Raw genomic sequence first — 19,592 nt, 5'->3', positions numbered from 1 at the left:
AACCAAGGTACATGCCCTTGACCGGAATCGAACCCGGGACCCTTCAGTCCCCAAGCCGACACTCTATCCATTGAGCCAAACCGGCCCCGGCTCATCATTGATGTTTTTATCTCTTCCTCCCTCTCTCTTCCTCTCTGAAATCAATAAAAATATATTTCTAAAAAAATAAAAATAGGAAAATAGAAGAAACTGATGAGCAAATATTTCGTACCAAAATGGTCTTAGTGTTACATGCCTATATCTTACATACACATTTTCCCAATAAGCATGGCTAAGCTAGTATTTTTCATTTCAAACAAGACATCGTTAAGGTTATCTAATGCCTACTATTAAGGGGTAGAAATAAGTTCTACCACTTATTAATAACAATCTTCATGTGAAAAGAAGTTACTATTTGAGAAGTGCTGACTAATTCTCCATCTGCACTATGAAAAGAACAGGAAATAACTATTAGCAGCACAGACTGAAAAACAGTAAAAATAAAAGGAAGACTAAATTGGATCCTGTTTCCAGTCATTTCCTTCCTCTGTCCGTTCCCTGCTGGGCAAATCAGCCTCTCCTGAATTCCAGAAGGATGACTGCAACTGAATTTCCCATTCTAACATGTAGCAAATTAATGACTACAATTACACAATAAACCCAGGACCCTTTCCTTTTAACTAAAGTTTTAGTATCATTCTTTCATCATCCCTGTGACAATCCCTGCAATAAAAGGTATTGGGGAAACGGGACAACCACATGCAAAAGACTGAAACTCGAGCATTATTCTTACACCATACACAAAATCAACTCAAAATGAATTCAAAACTTGAATATAAGAGCTGGAACTATAAAATCTTAGAAGAAAACATAGGGGTAATCTACTTGATATCAGTTTTGGCAACAATATTTTGAATTTGACAACAAAAGCAAAAGTAACAAAAGAAAAAAAACAAATGAGTGGGACTACATCAAATTAAAAAGCTTTGTAGAGCAAAAGAAACCCATCAACAAAATGAAAAGCAACCTATGGAATGTGAGAACATATTTGCAAATCATATATCCAATAAGGGGTTAATAATCCAATATATTAAAAAAAAAAACTAACACAAATAAAAAACAAAAACATCACAATCCAATTTTTAAGTAAACAGAGGAACTGAAATAGACATTTTTCCAAAGAAGACATAAAAATGGCCAAAGGTAAATGAGAAGATGACCAACATACTAAGCATCAGAAAAATACAAATTAAAATCACAATGAGATATCACCTTACATATTAGAATGGCTATCATCAAAGCCAAGAAACAAGGATACCTTGTGCACTGTTAGGTAGAAATGTAAACTGGTGCAACCAATATGAAAAATATTATGGAGCTTCCTCAAAAAAGTAAAAAATAGAACTAAAGTAAAAAATCCCACTTCTGGTGTACACCCAAAGGCAATAACAACAGGATCTCAAAAGAGTTATCTGCCCTCCCATGTTCACTGCTTAAAATAGCCAAAATAAAAAAGAAAAAGAAAACCTACATGTCCATCAACAGAGGAATGGGTAAAAAACATGTGGCATATCTATCTATAAAAGCCTAATATGCAAAGTGTCCCCTCGGGAGTTCGACCAACTAGGGTGCAATCGCTCACTATAATGTGCGCTGATCACCAGAGGCAGCACAGAAAAAGGCAGGCCCCAGTGGGCAGCCAGCAGCAACTAGGGACCTACCCATGCACAAAATTCATGCACTGGGTCTCTAGAACTGTATATAATGTAATATGATTCAGCCATGAGAAAGAGCAATGTGCTACTGTTTATGACTATTAGGGCATTATGCTTAAGTGAAATAGGTCAGAGAAAGAAAAACACTATATGATATCCCTTAGATGTGGAATCTAAAAAAAAAAGAAGAAGAAGAAAAGTGGCGATTGCCAGGGACTAGGGGAGAGAGGAAATGGGGAGGTGGTGAACAGAGAGTACCAACTCCCAACTCTATGATGAATAAGTTCTGGAGAGCTAATGAATAGCATAGTGGTTGGTTATTGTTAGTAATACTGTATTATATACTTAAAGTAGCTAAGAGAGATCTTAAATATTCTCGCCACAAAAAGAAATGGTAATCATGTGATGTAATGCAGGTGTTAGCTAATCCTATGGTGGCAATCATTTTGCAATATGTAAGGGTATCAAGTTAATACACTCTATACCTTAAACTTTCACAATGTTATATGTCAATTATATGTCAATAAAGGGTGGTGGGGGAGAGGCTTTCCTCCATTTCAAAAATAGTATTTCCTCATAGGCAACATTAGAAAAATTATCCATAAATCCACTTCTTAGAGATAACAAAAGTTAAGAATTTAGGGGAATATTCTTATTACTTAGTTGTATATTAGTTTTAGTACAAGAATGTACAAGGTTCCTCAGGGAATCAATCATGTAGGAATCTAAGTCATCAGTTTGATTCTCAGGTGAACTAATTAATAATTAAGATCCATTTACTCTGTGGCTGCTGATCAGACTTCTTAACACATCCAGCGACTCCAGCTATCTTGGAGAGGCCTGCCATTGATCGCACTGGGGGGTGTGGATGGGAGAATGAATATATAATATCAGTGCAGATTGTACCCTTGTCCAGAGGAAAAACTAAATTGAGCCCAGGAAATGAGTCAGGAATGTCATTTTTACATGAGCCAGGAAGCAAACTTACATGGTGGAAAGAAACAACTTCTACTCTTAATTCCACTGCTATCAAGCTTTGTGAGCTGTCAAATCATTTCTGCTTTCACATTTCCCTGGGCACAACTGGGATTAATAATGATGCCCCTACCTGTGATGAGGCCGCAAGCGAGGTTCACTCAGCTGAGACACCAGATGGCTGACTGCTTTGCAAAGCATAAATGCTACAAAACTGCAAACTCTGTGATGTCTGTGATGTTATAAGGAGTGTTTGCAAACTTGAGCATACCTAAAAATAACCTCAAGCATATATTCCTGTGGGCCCTGCACCCAGAAATTCCAATTCAACCATCCCTCCCCCACAGGGTTGCATTTCTAATTCCCAAGTGACTTTGGTGGGGCTGATTCTTAGACGACCTCCCCGCGCCCCCCCCCCCCCCCCCGACACAGTAAGCACACAGTAAGCAGTGCTGAGGGTTTTTTAAAAATCAACAGAGTCCTCTTATTAAAAATTATCTTATTTGCATCTTTTACTCATTTATTTACTCATTAAATTTCTTGGGCTTTTAATATGTGCCCATTCCTAAATCAGGCTGCAAATTTCATTTGACACAAGTGTTTGTGTTTCCACAATGAAAACAATACAGTGTCAGTTTGAGCTCAGACTACCTTTTGTATGACCCCCCACAAGTACACAAAATGAATGACAAGACCTAAGGCAACTCCTGCCATCTGCCAAATACAGAAGTGGGCTTCGATGCAGCATGAAGGCTGAGATGTAAATAATGTTATCAATAGTAACTCAGGCAATAGATTTTACCTATTGTTCCCTTAACTGGTTCGATCTCTAATTTGAACCTGCTATAGTATGTAAAATAAGAGAAATCAAAAGCAGGTTTCTTTTTTTTACTCTGACAAATATAAAACAAAGATTGAAGAATGTAATACTGAGTGCTGGCCAGGTCGCTCAGTTGATCAGAGCATTGTCCCAATCAGGACACATACCTACGTTGTGGGTTTGATCCTCAGATTGATGTCTCTCTCACACATCAATGTTTCTCTTTCTCTCTCTCCCTTCCCCACCCTTCCTCTCTCAAAAAAATTTTTTTTAAAAATCAATAAACATAACCTCAGGTGAGATTTAAGGAAGAAATGTAGCGGGACCACAATCTTCCAGTGACTCGTTAAAATGCCTAACACCAAGGGAAAGAGGACAGGTGCCCACTGTATGTTCATGGAGTTGTTCCTTTGGCCACATACATGTGAGTCTATAAGAAAGGCGATATTGTGGGCATCAAGGGAACAAAGGGGCCCTGTTTGAAAAGGAATGTCCTACAATGTTCACGGCAAAACTGGAAGTCTCCAGTGTCACCCAGCATGTGGTGGGCTCTGTTCTGAACAAACAAGTTAAGGGCAAGCTTCTTGCCAAGAGAATTAGTGTACAGATGAAGCATATAAAGCACTCTAAGAGCTGAGATATAATCAGAAATGGCCCAAGGAAATTACCTGGGTTCCACTGAAGCATCTGCCCGCTCCACACAGGGGAAGCTCGCTTTGTGAGAACCAATGGGGAGGAGCCTGAGCTGCTGGGACCCCTCCCCATGTATCAATGGCATAAGTGTTTAAGAAAAGACCTCTGTACTGATAAAAAATGTTTCCCTAAACTGAATGTAAGTGTGGAATCCCTTCCCCCCAAAAATAATTAAAGGAATGGTTCTGTCTTAAATGAATAAAATGTAATATTAAGACCTCTGGCCCATTTAGCCAAGCCCCTTCCTCTAGAGACTATAACCAAAGAGCAATATATAGTCAGAAGGACAGCTGTCCAACTTCACATTTACAAAAGAGCTAAAATCATTTCTGCCTTTACTAACTCACCTGATATATTATGAGGTCATCATCCAATAATTTATGTAGAACTATTAGAGAATACATAGATTTGAGATCAGAACTTCCTTCCATAATAATGAATTGTATATTTTAGTTAACAACTGGTGCAATAAGTCCCATATGTAAAGAATTAATTCCTCCCATTTGTTCTAAAAATATTTCAGTAAAGCTGCAAGGGATATAGTCTAGCTGAGGAACAGTAAAATTTCTTCTATATGTCTCTGGTTCATCCTGTTCCTATCCTTCAGTATTTAATAGCTGGATGCATTTAAAGCATTTTCTCACTAATATCTGTAATCAAAACTAGCGATTTAATCAAATGGAATCATAATCACTGAAGTCAAATTTACTTGCTTCTTGCTTGTTTTGATTCAAATTAACTACTCATCAAAATCACATCGAGGCCCTTCCTGATTCCAAGTATGTCCAGGTGTGACATGCAGCACTTGGGAATGGCTACCAGAAGTCCCAGCAACCAGTGCTTAACCTGGCTTTAAAGCTGCTCTTAAATGACTTTTCTGTAAAATAAAATGACCAAGTCTAAAAAAAATCCTACATTTCAGATATTTAGAAGAAGAGTAACTAAGAGACAGAGAAGATGAAAAAATGCTCCATATTTGAGAGAAAAAAATGCCCAACTCTAGCCATATGTCTAAAGAAATCATGAAAAATACCTCACTTATTTCTCTTTTCATAAACACTCTACTTGTACTACAAAACTAACATTGGTGCCTTTGTCTTTAGACTTTCTCATAGATGAAACCACTTTGTAAGCCTCTCCTTTGTAAGTATACCCTTACCCTGAGTTCTGGATTCTGAACTTTTAAAACTTTTTTTTCCAATTTTTAGAGCAGTCATAAAATAATAATAAAAAGTAATGTACTGCTCTGCAAACAGATATTACATTTTCCATACTAATACCCCCAATAGGCCTTTTCTTTTTTTATTATTATTTTTATTATTATTCATTTTCTTAATAATAAAAACTTATTCTTTTTATTTTATTATTATTAATTTTTAATCTTCACCTGAGGATATGTTTATTGATTTGAGAGAGAGAGAGAGAGAGAGAGAGAGAGAGAAAGGGAGAAAGAAACACTGATGTGAAAGAGAAACATTAACTGGTTGCCTCTCATAAGCACCCAAATGAGGATCAAACCCACAACCCTGATATGTGCCCTGACCAGGAATCAAACCTGCAACCTTTTGGTGCACAGGACAACGCTCTAACCAACTGAGCCACTCAGCCAGGGCACATTTTCATTTTTAATGACTTCTTCTGATTAAAATAGCTTGAATAATAGTTCAAATTAATTCTTGATTAAGGAATTTATTTTCCCTATAACTTAACAGCTGCAAAATAAAGCAGAAAATAAAATATACGACCTTATTATCTAAACACAACTATTTTTAGCATTAAAGTATATTTCCTCCCTATGTTTTCCAAGAACCTTCCTTCAATATGACAGTGAGCATAGAAATTGCAACGTTCTCTACTTTTTTATCAGACAAAATCTTCTTTCATTCATAAGAGAGATCAAGGAACACTGCAAAATGGTTTCCTTCTAAAAAGGTAAGAGATCTCTCTGGCAGCCATGGCTCCAACTCATTCAACCCTTTTTGCCTTCTTCAAGACCAACAGTTTTGCCAAAGTGGAACAGGCCTCCAGCACCTCCCCCTGCAATGAATTTTATCTTGACATTTAAACAGGACCATTTTCAAATAGATGATGTAGTGGCCTCACACATGCCAATCATTCTTTTCCCACATTCTTTTCTCTTTCCTTTTCTATGGCACCTTTGAGGAGATTTTATTTCTTCTGTGTTTTCTTCATGCTTTTTTATTAGAGACCTTCTTCTAGCTTCTTTAAAACAAAAATGATGTGAAAATGCTCATGAGCTAGATTCGGGGAAAGAATCAATGATTAGACAGCAGGAGTTGGAGAGCTGAAATTGAAGACACTGCCTGCCTTTCTGAGGACATGATGGGTAGCGGGTGGTCCTGGAAGACTGGCAATGCCCATGTTGCCCTAATGTTTATCAATTTGGCAACAATAGTAGTTGAATATTTTCCTTTAATAGTAAGTAGAGGTTTATAGACACTAGATAGATTATGAATGACAAAATATTTCTCCTATAAAGAGATAGCAGATATTTTGGGAATTTTAGTTTAGATAGCTTGGGGATCAAAAATAAAATAATAAGATCATTTAAGTGATTTTTTAAAAACTGACTGTGAAAGTACACGGGCTCTGCAGGAAGTGAAAAAAAAGATGGAATTCTAGCTTGTTTCCTTCCACTTTTCTAGCAAAGTAGCACGCAACATTAATTCTCCACATAAAAACAAATGAAAACAAGCCTGCAATGCATCACAACCAGAATATATTTAATGGGATGATATTAAACAATGAAACTTTTAGAAAAAGTTATAGAAATGGTATCTTGCCTCAGAGTAGCATTTATATGCTAATGATTTCTAATAGTCTTTTTTTTTTTTCCTCCCACTTGGGAGGGAGAAAATATGCATGCTGGAGAAGAAAGGATCATAGTTCTTTTTGGCAATGCTTCAATTTTCCATAAACAGGTTCTCACCTTTGGCTTAGAATCCTTGGATGTAATGGTAAATAAATAAATATATATATATATATATATATATGCAAAATATTGTGACTTTACTGCTCTCTAAATGCCACTAACACCTCCCAGTAAAATTCGATGAACACGAAGTACCATGCAAGCTTCAAGGGATAATCTGACACTATCCTTTCTCAAATTTTAAACCTCTAAGAAGCAGCAATGAAAATCATCACTTTTCAATGATGTTTCCAAGGTAATTCTTTTTTTCTTTTAATTTTATTTTATTGTTTAAAGTATTACATATAATAGTACATGTATCTTTCCCCCCACCATAGACCTTCCCCAGCCTTCCCTAACCCGTTACATGCCCTCATCCCACCCACCCCCAGTGTCTTGTGTCCATTGGTTATGCTTATATACATGCATACAAGTCCTTTGGTTGATCTCTTTCCCCTCTCCCCAACACTCCCCGGCCTTCCTGCCGTAATTTGACAGTCCAAGGTAATTCTTGAGACATTATAAAGCATTTGATGGCTCACAGACAAGCTCAAAATCATCAGTCACTGGGAGTGCCAGCCCAAGAATTTGAGCCAAAAAGTGGTTCACTATATAAGAGGGAAAGGAAGGGGGGTTGGGGAGGAGATAGTACAGGGTAAAGGAGTCAAATGTGGCGAAGAAAGGAGATTTGACTTTGGGTGGTAAACACAATGCAAACTACAGGTGATGTGTTACAGAACTGAACACATGAGCCCAGCTGCAGGGCTTAGTGGTTGAGCACCAACCTGTGAAACAGGAGGTCACAGTTCAATACCCGGTCAGGGCACATGCCCAGTTTACGGGTTTGATCCCCATTGTGGGGTGTGCAGGAGGCAGCCTATCAATGATTCTCTCTCATCATTGGTATTTCTCTCTCTCTCTCCCTCTCCCTTCCTCTCTGAAATCAATAAAAATACATTTTTTAAAAGAACTGAACACTTGAAACCTGTATCATTTTATCAACCAATGTCACCCCAATAAATTAAATTTACTTTTTTTAAGTTGTTTACTTCAGATATTCGCTTTCTCTGTACTATTTTATCCCAAAAATTTGGGGCCCAAAATTTCAGATTTGTACATTTTATAAAATGAGATCATGTTTTGGATAGCTTGGTTGTTCACTTGCTCCTGTCCAATATATCCTGCCTACATAAGCCTTTAAAATATTGACAAAAACAAAACTTAGAGAGGGGGGAAAAACCCTCTTGCTGACTCATTCCTCATAGAGAAACATTTATTATCTCCAGGGTAGTATGCTGAATTTCCACATCTACTGCTGCAATTTCCACTCGTGAATTCTGCAAGGGGCTTAGGGAACAGAAGAGGAAGAGGTCAAAATCCTTTGAAAGACACATTGCTTTTAAGGGCACTGTAATGAGATCTGCAGCAAAGTTATTGATCCGTGCCCTTTCGTTTTATTTCCAATATATACTACAGTCATGTTATTTCCCTATGAAAGTTCAGCGTATTCATCTAGGGGCTTGCGGCAACAGGGCACAGAGAGCTGGAATTCAGGAGTGTTCATTAATAAGGAGGCAAAAAGTCATCAAGGAAATCCAGGCACCAGGCAACAAAGAAAAATTCAATTCAGTACCAGTCCCAGCATTTTTGGGTCACACTGTGAGTGATCAAAGAACATGAAGTTGAGGAAGGAAGCAAGAATAAATAAATGTGTGTATTAATATACACCAATACAGTTCCTGGCACTCCCAACAAAAGTCTAACCATATCTCCTCCTCTAATGCCAGCAACCCAGTGAAGCAGGTGTTATTCTCCTTAGTCAGGTCTGCTCAACTCCTAAACCCATGCTCATCACGTGCTCGGAAATATTCTATGGCAGGGGAGGGGTAAAGGACGGTTTCTTCAACAACTTCATTGTACTTTTGAATGAAGTTTACAAGGGAATTAATGTTGAAATTTTAAATTATTGTTATTTAGATACATAAAAGAATATAAAAATGAAAACAGCATACACTGTTTTTCAAAAAAAAAAAAAAAAAGTAAAGTCTGGGGAATTCTATACTAAGTGAGCTATTATTATTTCCCTTAAAACGTATCTTCTCTAAAGAAAAAATGTAAGCCCTAACAAACAGCAGAATTTCCTTCACAGCATGTCAACAACATTCTGATGCCTTTCCAGAAAAACTCACATGACTTGAACTCAGAAGACATGCCTTGCTGTGCCCTGTGCTCTCAGATGAAACTGTAGTTTCCCCCATGCAAATCCCTGCCTTGTCCATGTCTGGTGTATGTGGAGAGCTCGGGGTAAAAGCAGAGGAGGAAGAGGACAAAGTGGATCCTGGATTTTCTAGGAAAGCCTCCATTTCAAAGCTCTGGTCCCACCATCAGATGGCATTAGCCTGCAGTGCCCTAGACTCTGGTTTGACAGACGTGCTATCCCAGTGCCTGACAGTCAAGACAGAGTTTGGATCAGAGCCCAGTTTCAGTTTTCCCCTTAGGAAACAAGAAGTATGAAATCCCAATCCAATTAGTTGTTTTCAATAGATACAATAATTCCTGAGTCTGATTTGCCTACTGACAAATATACATATATTAGAGGGCAAAACATGGGACAAGAAGGACCATGGCCTTGCATTTAACTCCAAGATGAGTCACTTGCTCTGTGACCTTGACTAATTACTTAATCTTTGAGGCCCATTTCCCTAACTGTGAATTATGGCTAATAAGTAGTTCATAAAGCTGTAGTAATACTTAATGACATAATATATACAAATTGCCTTGAATTCTGCTTAATACTTAGTAAATATCCAATAATTGCTATATTTTTTCATTTGCATCTGAATAAAATGCTTTGAAACTTTGCAACTATGTCAAAAGCCAGTTTGGGGCGGGGGAGGGGAGGGAGAGAGAAAGCCAGCTGAATTATACCTATTCAAGCTGTTTTCACCAATTGAGTTTATATGAACTATAGTAGCTCAAGTTCAAGAAATAGCATCAAAAGAAGATAATTACTTACCTCCCACCCTAGAAAAGGTACAATAGCTATCAAACACAGGAACTGCACCCCACGTACCTTGGCTGGTTGTCCGCAGTGAGGTTCTCTCCTCTCTGATAGCTGCTGTCCGCCACCTGGGTGGTAGACCTCTTCACAATCTGTTGGAGCTCCTGCTCCAAGCGTTCTTTGATGGCCTTAACGGTCTCCGGGATCTTCTTCAGTTTGGCAAGCCCCTTGATGAGGATGCCCATAAAAAGGGTGCTGTTTTCCTCTGGATCCAAGTCCAAGTCCTCCTTGATGTCCTGTAGGTTTATCTCTCTCACTGTAAAAAAAATAAACAGATTCCATCACAAAGTTCAAAAACACAATGGGTCTGGCACATAGATTCACTGCTTTGATTGCTCTCTTAAAGAAATCAGAGAAGCTCTGGCTGGTGTGGCTTAGTTGGTTGAGCATTGTCCCATGCACTGAAAGGTTGCCAGTTCCTTTCCCAGTCAAGGCATATGCCCAGGTTGCAGAATGGATCCCTGGTAGGGGATGTATAGCAGGCAGCCAGTGGAAGTTTTGCTTTCACATTGATGTTTCTCTCTCTCCCTCTTCCTTCCTCTCTCTCTAAAAATCAATTTAAATTTTTTTTAAATAGAGATTTTTCAATTATATTTGTAATTAAATTAATTTGCATAGTAAGTAAGAATCACACAAAAACAGTACATCCCTCAATCCATCCCAATTGCTTAGTAATAAGAGATAGAAACAATTAACAGCAAGAAAGCAAATCTCCATGGGAAGTTTCCATAGACTACCACTTCCAGAATGAGTCAGTTAGTTTATGACATTTATTAAGCATTCACTGTTTATAAAATGTCACACTTGGCATGAGAATTCTAAAGAGACAGACCATAGTATCAAATTCCTATTTATTAGTTAGAAGAGATAAGTAGCTTGATATAAAGACATTTATAAATACATGAAGAAGAGATAAATAAGATTAAATTATAACAAATTATAAAAGAGATGAAGAAAGTAAAGGAAAAATAATGCATGCAAGTGAGACAAAACTTTGAGGGTATGTCAAGCATAAGATTATTATCTAATGAAGACTGCTTTGCTAATACATGTAGGTTTTCTGAGAACTATATGTCAATAGTCTCTCTAGGTCTTTAGACTACAGCTTTCATCCAAGCTACCTGGATTTGAAATGGAAGAAACATCTGGCACAGTGTTCTTAGCCCTGTGAGAACTTGGGAAGTAGGTGGGACTGGAATCTGAGGTTTGTTATCTGCTCAAATCCACAGGCCCTTCTCTCAAGCGAACACACATATACACAAAGCATCTCCTACGATTTCAGAGCCAGCACTATTGCCAAAAGAAAAAAGAAGCACCAGTTGAAAACTTCTGGCCAAAAAATAATTCTCTAATTTTACAAGTGGCTGGATTAGGAAAGACAAAGCAAAAGTGAATACAAACAACTATGGACTCTAATAAAGTTTCCCCATCCTCCCCTCTCCTCCACTCCTCAAAACAACTGGATCATTTTTTAAATAGGTGCTATTCTGAATGATGCATCCATTCTTCTTTAGTAGATTCAAGCTCAACTACACAACAAGCTCAGTCTGCGTTGTTTGGCACTACTGGAATGCACTGAAACATGTTTACTTCATTCCCTAAATGAAAATACTCAGTATATGGAGTAAGTCCTTGTAACCACTAAATACATTTCCTAAAACCTCTACTCCAGATAACAAGTAGGCTATTCTCCTTAGTCCCGTGTCTTGCTCCTAATTCATAAAATGAACATAAATACAAACCAAAGGTATTTAATAATATAATTACTTATAAAGCCTTAATCTAAAGTAGGTCCTTTGCATATTTATCCCTGATGCTGTTGTCTTACTTAGATTCAACAGATCCCTAAAATTCCCTAAAGAGAGAAAAGACATAAATAACAACCAAATGCATATGGTTTTCCTCACAGAATAGAGGGCATGTGATGATATGGTATTTAAATTTAAGGTTTTTTTTAGTAAACTGGAAGTAGAACCAAGAAGCTGTAAGCCTCTAAAGATCACATGCCAATCAATTCAGAAGGCAAATCAAAAAAGCCATTGATATTTCCAAAAGTGACATTTCAAAAATACGCATTTTAGTTGCAAGTTTTGTTTTATACACAAAGAGCTAGACACCTCAGGCCACAAAATTATTCCATCCTTCAAGACCAACCTCAAAGGCAAAATGAGAAAAGTATTTAACAGCCAAGGGACTATCTAAATTCAACCTGTTAGAAGGGGAAATGAAGCGAAAAGATAAGCAGAACTTCAGGCAGAAGGAATGCAATAGAAATTTAGCTGAGACAAAATGATCTTCATAAAGAGGATGTATAAGTAACAAAAAGGACAATGCAAAGGGCCACCTGAAAATGACAGCCACATTCCGCAAGAGTGACTTGTGATAAGATAAATATAGTTTAAGTCAATAAAGGCCTATGTTACATTCACATTAATATAATAGATAGCCTATTAAAAATAACAAATAAGCAAGTTATGAATATTAAAATGCCACCGCCCCAAATGGCACATTTGTTTAGAACCTTATCTATCTGCTTGTCTCCTGAAATCTCCTAGAGCATAAACACGGAAGAGATCCAATATTAATTAATTTATACTATCTATTTCACTTACATCAGCTGAAAATTAAAAGGCAATTTAAAAGGATAATATAATCAACCATGAAGACTAGCCTAATAATCACAAAAACCCTGTGATGTCAGATAGTTATTGGTACTTTATGAAAAAGCCTTGTACAAAATAATTTAGCTGAAATTCAGTAAAGACTCACAGCACATATTTCTAAACTACCACACCCCAAATCGTTCCCTTGTATCTATATTGCTATAATACGCACTCAGTGTGTGGGTTTTAGAACACTTTGAAAAACAGAAACACCTTACTCCCTTTTCCAATTTCTTATTTGCAATGTTTTTGCTTCGAGTGTCTTAAGTGAGGATTTCCTGAACCTGGTTTTAAAGACTTTCACTGGTAGAACAGTGCTAAATGATAAAAGACTCTCATGTCCTTTAACCAGTTATTTCTACTAAAATCCTACTGGCCGCAACTGTTTTTTATTAGACAGGCAGGCATGAATTTACATCCTCTACATCCACATATCCATATCTAAGTGGGTGTAAATGATGTCACTAGCTGAGCTTCAGCATGGAATCCTAAAGGAGGTTTATTAAGACACTTCGGGACTCATGGAATATTTAACTAGATTATATCTACAGTCCTTTAAAGCTCTACAATTCCATGGTTTCACTAACCAGAGTGTAAATCTATGTATCTCTGATCACTAAGCCTATAGCTAAGTAGCTATACCTATATCATAGATAACCCACTTAAAAAGACAAACAAGGTGAATGATCCATTTATGTAGTAAATATTTTATAAAAGAAAATTACTTCTTTGTTTCCCAGTAAGTACAGAAAGCAATCTAAACCAATCCCTGGCTGTTTTCTTTTCATAATATGCTTGGAAAGAAAAGATTGGTAACATATGCCATATGTCATCAAATTGCAGGAGGTCAGGGCTCTGGTAAAACACTAATTTTTATTGAATATGCTATATTCAATTATCATTTATATTTATATACAAGAAGCCCAATGCACGAATTTGTGCACATGTGGAGTCCCTCGGCCTGGCCAGCGATTGGGACCAATAGGATCTAGGGTCCATCTCGCACAGTCCCAATCAGGAAGATCACGGCCGGCCAGCGAGGCAGGGGTAGAAGGGTGGACTGTGGGAGGTTGGCGGCTGGGGAGAAGGGACTGATCAAGGCTGGCCTGAGTGGGATAGGGACTGCAAGAGGTTGGCCAGCCGTCAAGGTTAGCTGTGGGAGTGTACTGACCACCAGGGGGCAGCTCCTGTGTAGAGTGCCTGCCCCCCATGGTCAGTGCACATCACAGAGATTTGTCATTGGGTCATTTAGGCTTTTATATAGAGATGTTAAATAAGGTATAAGAGATAAATAGCAATATTTACTATAGAAATTCCTGGTTGATGTCATCCCTTATATTATGCATAGTACCTAAATTATATAACACATTTTTGACCTACATAATTTACATGTATTTAAGAACATTATATAATGTCTGACACTATGGAACAGAATTCAATATAAAAAAGAGCCTTCAAAACATCATCAAGCCTAATTAGACAACTAAAGTGTCAGGATTACATACCCACCATGCTGCCCCCATAGCTGGGAACCTGGCCTCAGAATACTAACAATATTCTCAAGCAGGAAAAAATAAGAAAGTTACCATTAATAAAAAATATTTCTTCTGCTTCTGATCAAAAATGTCATTACAACTTCATACTTTACATATCCAATCTATAATACCTTTTGTTTAAAAACCACTATAATATATAAATTATAAATTTTTAAAAAAAATGTAAATAGTCTGCCTCTAAATTGAGAATAATATCTCTGTAGACAAAAAATGCAAACAATGAGTGCAGCCATAGTGCATGTCCAATGAACTCGGGGTAGAGAAGCAGGCAGAGACCTATGCTGCACTGACTGGCCAGGTGAGTTGAAATTCTCCCAGGGCTGTAAGCACAGAACTAGATCAAGCTCTAGACCTAGACTGATAGGTTGCTGGACTCACCAATCCTTATTCTCCAATCATGTCCCAGTGGAAGCACGTGGTCAACTACATATCCTAAATATCTTTCTTTTCACTATGAAAAATTACTTCTAACATCTTTTATTCTAAGTAATACACCCACGGGGGCAGTCTCAGAGAGCAAGATCTGATGCACTGGTTGCCACTGGAGTACAGAATCTTGATTAGGGTCTTTCAAATGTTAACTAACTACCCTGAGTTTGGATTCCTGATTAAAGTACTTCAAAAAAAGTTAACCAAGGACCCAGAGGGCACAGATTAAATGAAAGAAAACTACAGACAATATAATATCTCACTCCTGAAAGGAGGCTGCCAAAAGCTATTGCAAACTACTACCAGGAGCTATCATTCACATGAGCGGGGAGTGTTTTCAGCCTGGGCACAGGGATGGCTTCCATTCTGAGGTGACAATGAACCCCACATTGCCCTGACTTTTGAAAGCATAGTGATTGTGCACTGGTCATTCCGTGAGTAACAGTGGATTAAGGGTTTAAAGATGGTTTATTTGATTCGGGGAAGGTTAATAGCAAAACTTTTATTAAAATAAAAACAAATAAGACTATCTGTTTAATTAGTTTCCCTTGAGACAAAGCTCATCATCCCATTTAGAGCAAGGAGGATGTACCTTTGAAGGTCAGAGAAGAAGCTAATAAAAAAGAAAAGAGACACAGGATAAGAGGACAAGGAAAAGATAAATAAATTGATAGTTTATAATAATATTCACAAAATGTATTAGACTATAGGCATTTGTTAATGTATGTTTTTGTAAGTTCAACTGCTCAGGAAGGCAGCATGATGTAATAGAAAGAACAAAAGCGTGGCATCACACATGTTATCGATAGATTTCATTACCATCTCTACCACTTTCTAGTTGCGTGATCTCTCAAGCCATTAAATATTGCTGGGCCTCAATTTCTTCATCTGTAAAGTGTGGATAGCATTACCTATGAAATTGTGCGCGTTAAATGTGATGTGACATAAAAACACAAAACAAACTCCAAAATAAAAAAAATAAGTTGAAAACTTCTGGCTTTAGGAACTCTGGGGTTGGTGAAGACCATGGGGGCTGCATAGGTCCCCATTTCTCAATATTTCTTCCAAAACTATCAATACATAAAACGAAGAAAAGAAGAAAAGTCATAGAAACATGCCCTCAGGTTAACTTTAAGACAGAAATTGCCCCAAATTTAAAACAACTATACATAGAAATAAGAGAGAACCATCTAATCCCAGCAAGTGATCTCCCAAGCTCCTCTCCAGTCCTGCTCAACTACGGGCTTTGTTGCAGGCCAAGTCAGACGGTGGAAAACTGTGATGAGAGAGAAGAAGGAAGCTAGTGATGAACCAAAGACTGAACTGAAACTATCAGTACAAAGAAAAAGTCCACCCCAAGTTTCAAAATACTAGAAAGGATCCAAGCATATCAGAACATGGACTATAGAGAAGGAACTTAAAAGCAGACACACTCTGAAGGTTTGAGACACACAGTTTCTGGGGAAGAAATAAAACAAAAAGAGAGAAATGCCCTTTGGCTATATCAGATATGAAGGGAGAATGAAGCATAAAAGAAAAATTCAGGATCCCACAGGACAAAAGCATCAAAGTTCTGGAAACAAACAACCTTCCCCAACCATCAAAAACAAAAAAAAAATTATCTGAATTTTGACAGAAGAGGGAGCCAATGAGCTAGGATTTCTATAAAACACTCTGATAGTACAAACATGAACAGAAAAAGAAAACAATGAGATTCATGGAGAGCAAGCATGTCAAACTCTTGGCCCACAGGCCACATGCGGCCCACAGCAAATATTTTTGTAGCCCAGCCAATATAATGGTATGTCAAAAACGTTTTTATAAAAATTTTTAACTTAATTTTTACAATACGTAATTGTTAATAACGAACCACAACGTTCACTAATGACTGAATACTATAATTGTGTTGCATTCATTCAGGCGCACCATTTCTCTCCACTAATACTAGCAGCGAAAATTTTAACAGCTGATTGCTACATCATTAGTCTTAGATTGCCTTCTTTGGTGTTTGCAACAAGAAATATTTCACTTTCGGAAAACAAGAAAAATAGGTTTATTTGTGTTACACTTATGAATCTGTGCAGTTATTTGGTGTCTGGTAAGTTAAAGTTTAAGAAAAAATACTAATTTTTGTTCAAATGTTCTATTATTTTATGTTAACAATGACTCGTTTATTTCAGCCCTTTGTATTCAGCATGTCTCTATCAAAATAAACCTACGTTTCTATGAAAATTGAAGCTTTTGTGTTTTTGTGGCCCACATTAACTTAAACCTTGCTTATTTGGCCCATGTTAGCCTTTTAGTTTGACATGACTGATGTAGAGGCATATTGAAAAAAAATCAGGGAATCTAAAGCACATCAACAAAGGAAAAGTCCCTGTAATAAAATAAGCATGAAGCACAAGAAAACTAGATGGCAACACTCCAGATGAAATTAATATACTCAAATAAAAATGTGAGAATAGCTGAAGCCACTTTGAGTCAAAAATTCAAAAACTAAGATCAGATATGGACAAATATAGAAAGGTATAAGAAGAAAACGGACTAAATTCAGGAAAGATATGAAAGAAAAAAGTCATCTCAAGGAAGAAGAATATGTAAATTATAAAATACCTATGGGAGAATAAATCTCTATAAAAGATATCGAGAAAATGCAGAAAATAAAAGGGGATATAAAGAAAAGTAAAAAATGACCAAAGAGAAAGTAGTGAAAATGGAGATAGGCAAGGAAAAAAGTATCATATTACATGAAATAAACAATACAAAAGAACAAATACTTAAAATTATAAACCAAGAAAAGTTGACAACAAATTTTTAACCTACAAAATAAAAGAATCCCCTGGGTCTGAAGGAAAATTAACCCCAAAATATAACTCTAAGACATTTCCTACTAAAACTATTCAATTCCTATGTTTAAAGTCCTTTAGGCCTACAAGATCAAATAACTTACAAGCGCAAAAAGAAAAATTAGATTGGCATGAGAATTTTCATAAAACACATGAAGAAAAACAACAATAACAGCATTTTACACAAACAAAAAAAATTAAAAAGGCAAAGTGTAAACCAAGAAATTTATACCCACTCAAGAGGTCCTTTAAGTACAAAGGCTGAAGAGGGGAAAGTATAATCAAAAGAAGGAATTGAGCAGCCATGACACTTTTTGAGGAATCTTTTAGATGATGGACTTCATCCAACCAAGAGACAACTGAGAATATTTCAGCAAAAACATGAATGAGCATTTAAAGACAAAGACAAAAATTAGGATGTTGATAAAAAAACAATTTTACAAAAGTAATATATTGTTAAATTTTTTTTTAAAATGCAACTAAAAATTGGTAGTAGAGAGATGAAGAAAAAAACAGAGTAAATGTATTGTTTATTATCAAAACAATAGATGGGAAGTAAGGAATACCAATAAAAAGAGAGAAGGCTACAAATAAAAGGTTAAAGAAAATAGGGGGGCTAAAAGCATTTTTAAAAGATTTTTAAATACATTTAAAGACAACTACTAATATAGGGGGAGTCTCTAAATCACAAAAAAATTCTGCATAAAGAGCAAAAATTAATATTTCAGAAACATAGCAAATATAATGTAATACACATTTATAAAATATCGTGATAAAGTTGAGAAAAATATATATCAGTCATATCAATATATGTATGTCAATGGATTTGACTCACTTATTAAACAGACTTTCAATTTGACTCACAAAGCAAGGTACAACTATATGCTACACACATATCTAAAACAAACTAATGTTGAAATGCTAGAAGTATAGAATGAACAATGGTATGCCAGCCAAAAAGCATTAACCATGACAAAGCAGGACATTCAATATCACAAGCCACAATCTATGCTAATAAAAGGGTAATATGCTTATTAGACCAGATAGACTGGACGTCTTCCAGATGTCCTTCCAGACAAAGATGCAGTGGCTGAGAAGGGCTGAGAAGGGCTGAGGAGGGCTGAAAAGAGTTGCAGTCCGCAGTGGCAGCAGTAGCAGGGTGATTGGTATGGCACCTTCCCCTGGTCAACCCAGTCGCCTCTTACAGAAGGAGGCCAGACTGCATCCATCAGTAGGACATCGCCTGAGGGCTCTCAGACTGTGAGAGGTGGTAGGCTGAGCTGAGAGACATCCCCCACTCCAGTGCATGAATTTTGATGCATCGGGCCACTAGTTTATAGTAATGCTAAAACATTTCTGACTATATACCAAATAAAACAGCAACCACATTTTAGGTGGAAAAAAAACAAGGGCAATGCAATGACATAGATGAAAAACACACTAATAATAGAAAACTTTAATACAACAAAAAATAAAAAATAAAAGACAAAGAAGTTAAACAATGTAATTAAATAAAGTAGATCTATGGCTCTCTATCAAACTGTACCCTTAATAACAGAGAATAAACCTTTTTCTAAAGCACCCATGGGATAGTCACAAAAATTGATCATATATTAAGTTACAAGAAAATATCAGTAAGCTCCATAAAGTGAAAATATTATAAATAACACTCTAAATTCAATGTAATAAAATGATAACGTATTAAGAAAAACAAAACAAACACAAAAGACACTTTCACCTTTAAATTTAAAATTCTTCTATTAAACATATAGGATAATCATCCAAACACAGGCTGAAATAAGACCATCTTTTTAAATGATAATAAAAACACTACATATTAATATCTATGGGATGCATTTAAAGTGTTGATAAGAGGAAAATTCATATCACTGCACATTTTTATCAATAAAAACTGAAAGAATT

General features: G+C 36.6%; 1 protein-coding gene across 2 annotated transcripts in view; it reads right to left on the bottom strand.

The window, feature by feature from the left end:
• EXOC4 (exocyst complex component 4) overlaps positions 1 to 19,592 on the bottom strand; it is a 674,653-nt gene that overhangs the window by 583,608 nt on the left and 71,453 nt on the right. Inside the window, exons 6-7 of one of the 2 annotated variants that reach the window (XM_036427297.2) lie at positions 15,127 to 15,132; positions 10,188 to 10,431 (exon numbers count right to left, since the gene is read on the bottom strand). In XM_036427297.2, the coding sequence (XP_036283190.1) occupies positions 10,188 to 10,431; positions 15,127 to 15,132 (250 nt within the window). The remainder of the gene's footprint in view (positions 1 to 10,187; positions 10,432 to 15,126; positions 15,133 to 19,592) is intronic. The other variant, XM_036427305.2, reaches the window with a different exon arrangement.

This window comes from Pipistrellus kuhlii, unplaced genomic scaffold (genome assembly GCF_014108245.1).
Source record: "Pipistrellus kuhlii isolate mPipKuh1 unplaced genomic scaffold, mPipKuh1.p scaffold_m20_p_10, whole genome shotgun sequence".
Taxonomy (NCBI): Eukaryota; Metazoa; Chordata; class Mammalia; order Chiroptera; family Vespertilionidae; genus Pipistrellus; species Pipistrellus kuhlii.
This window is presented reverse-complemented; position numbering and strand designations above follow the sequence as displayed.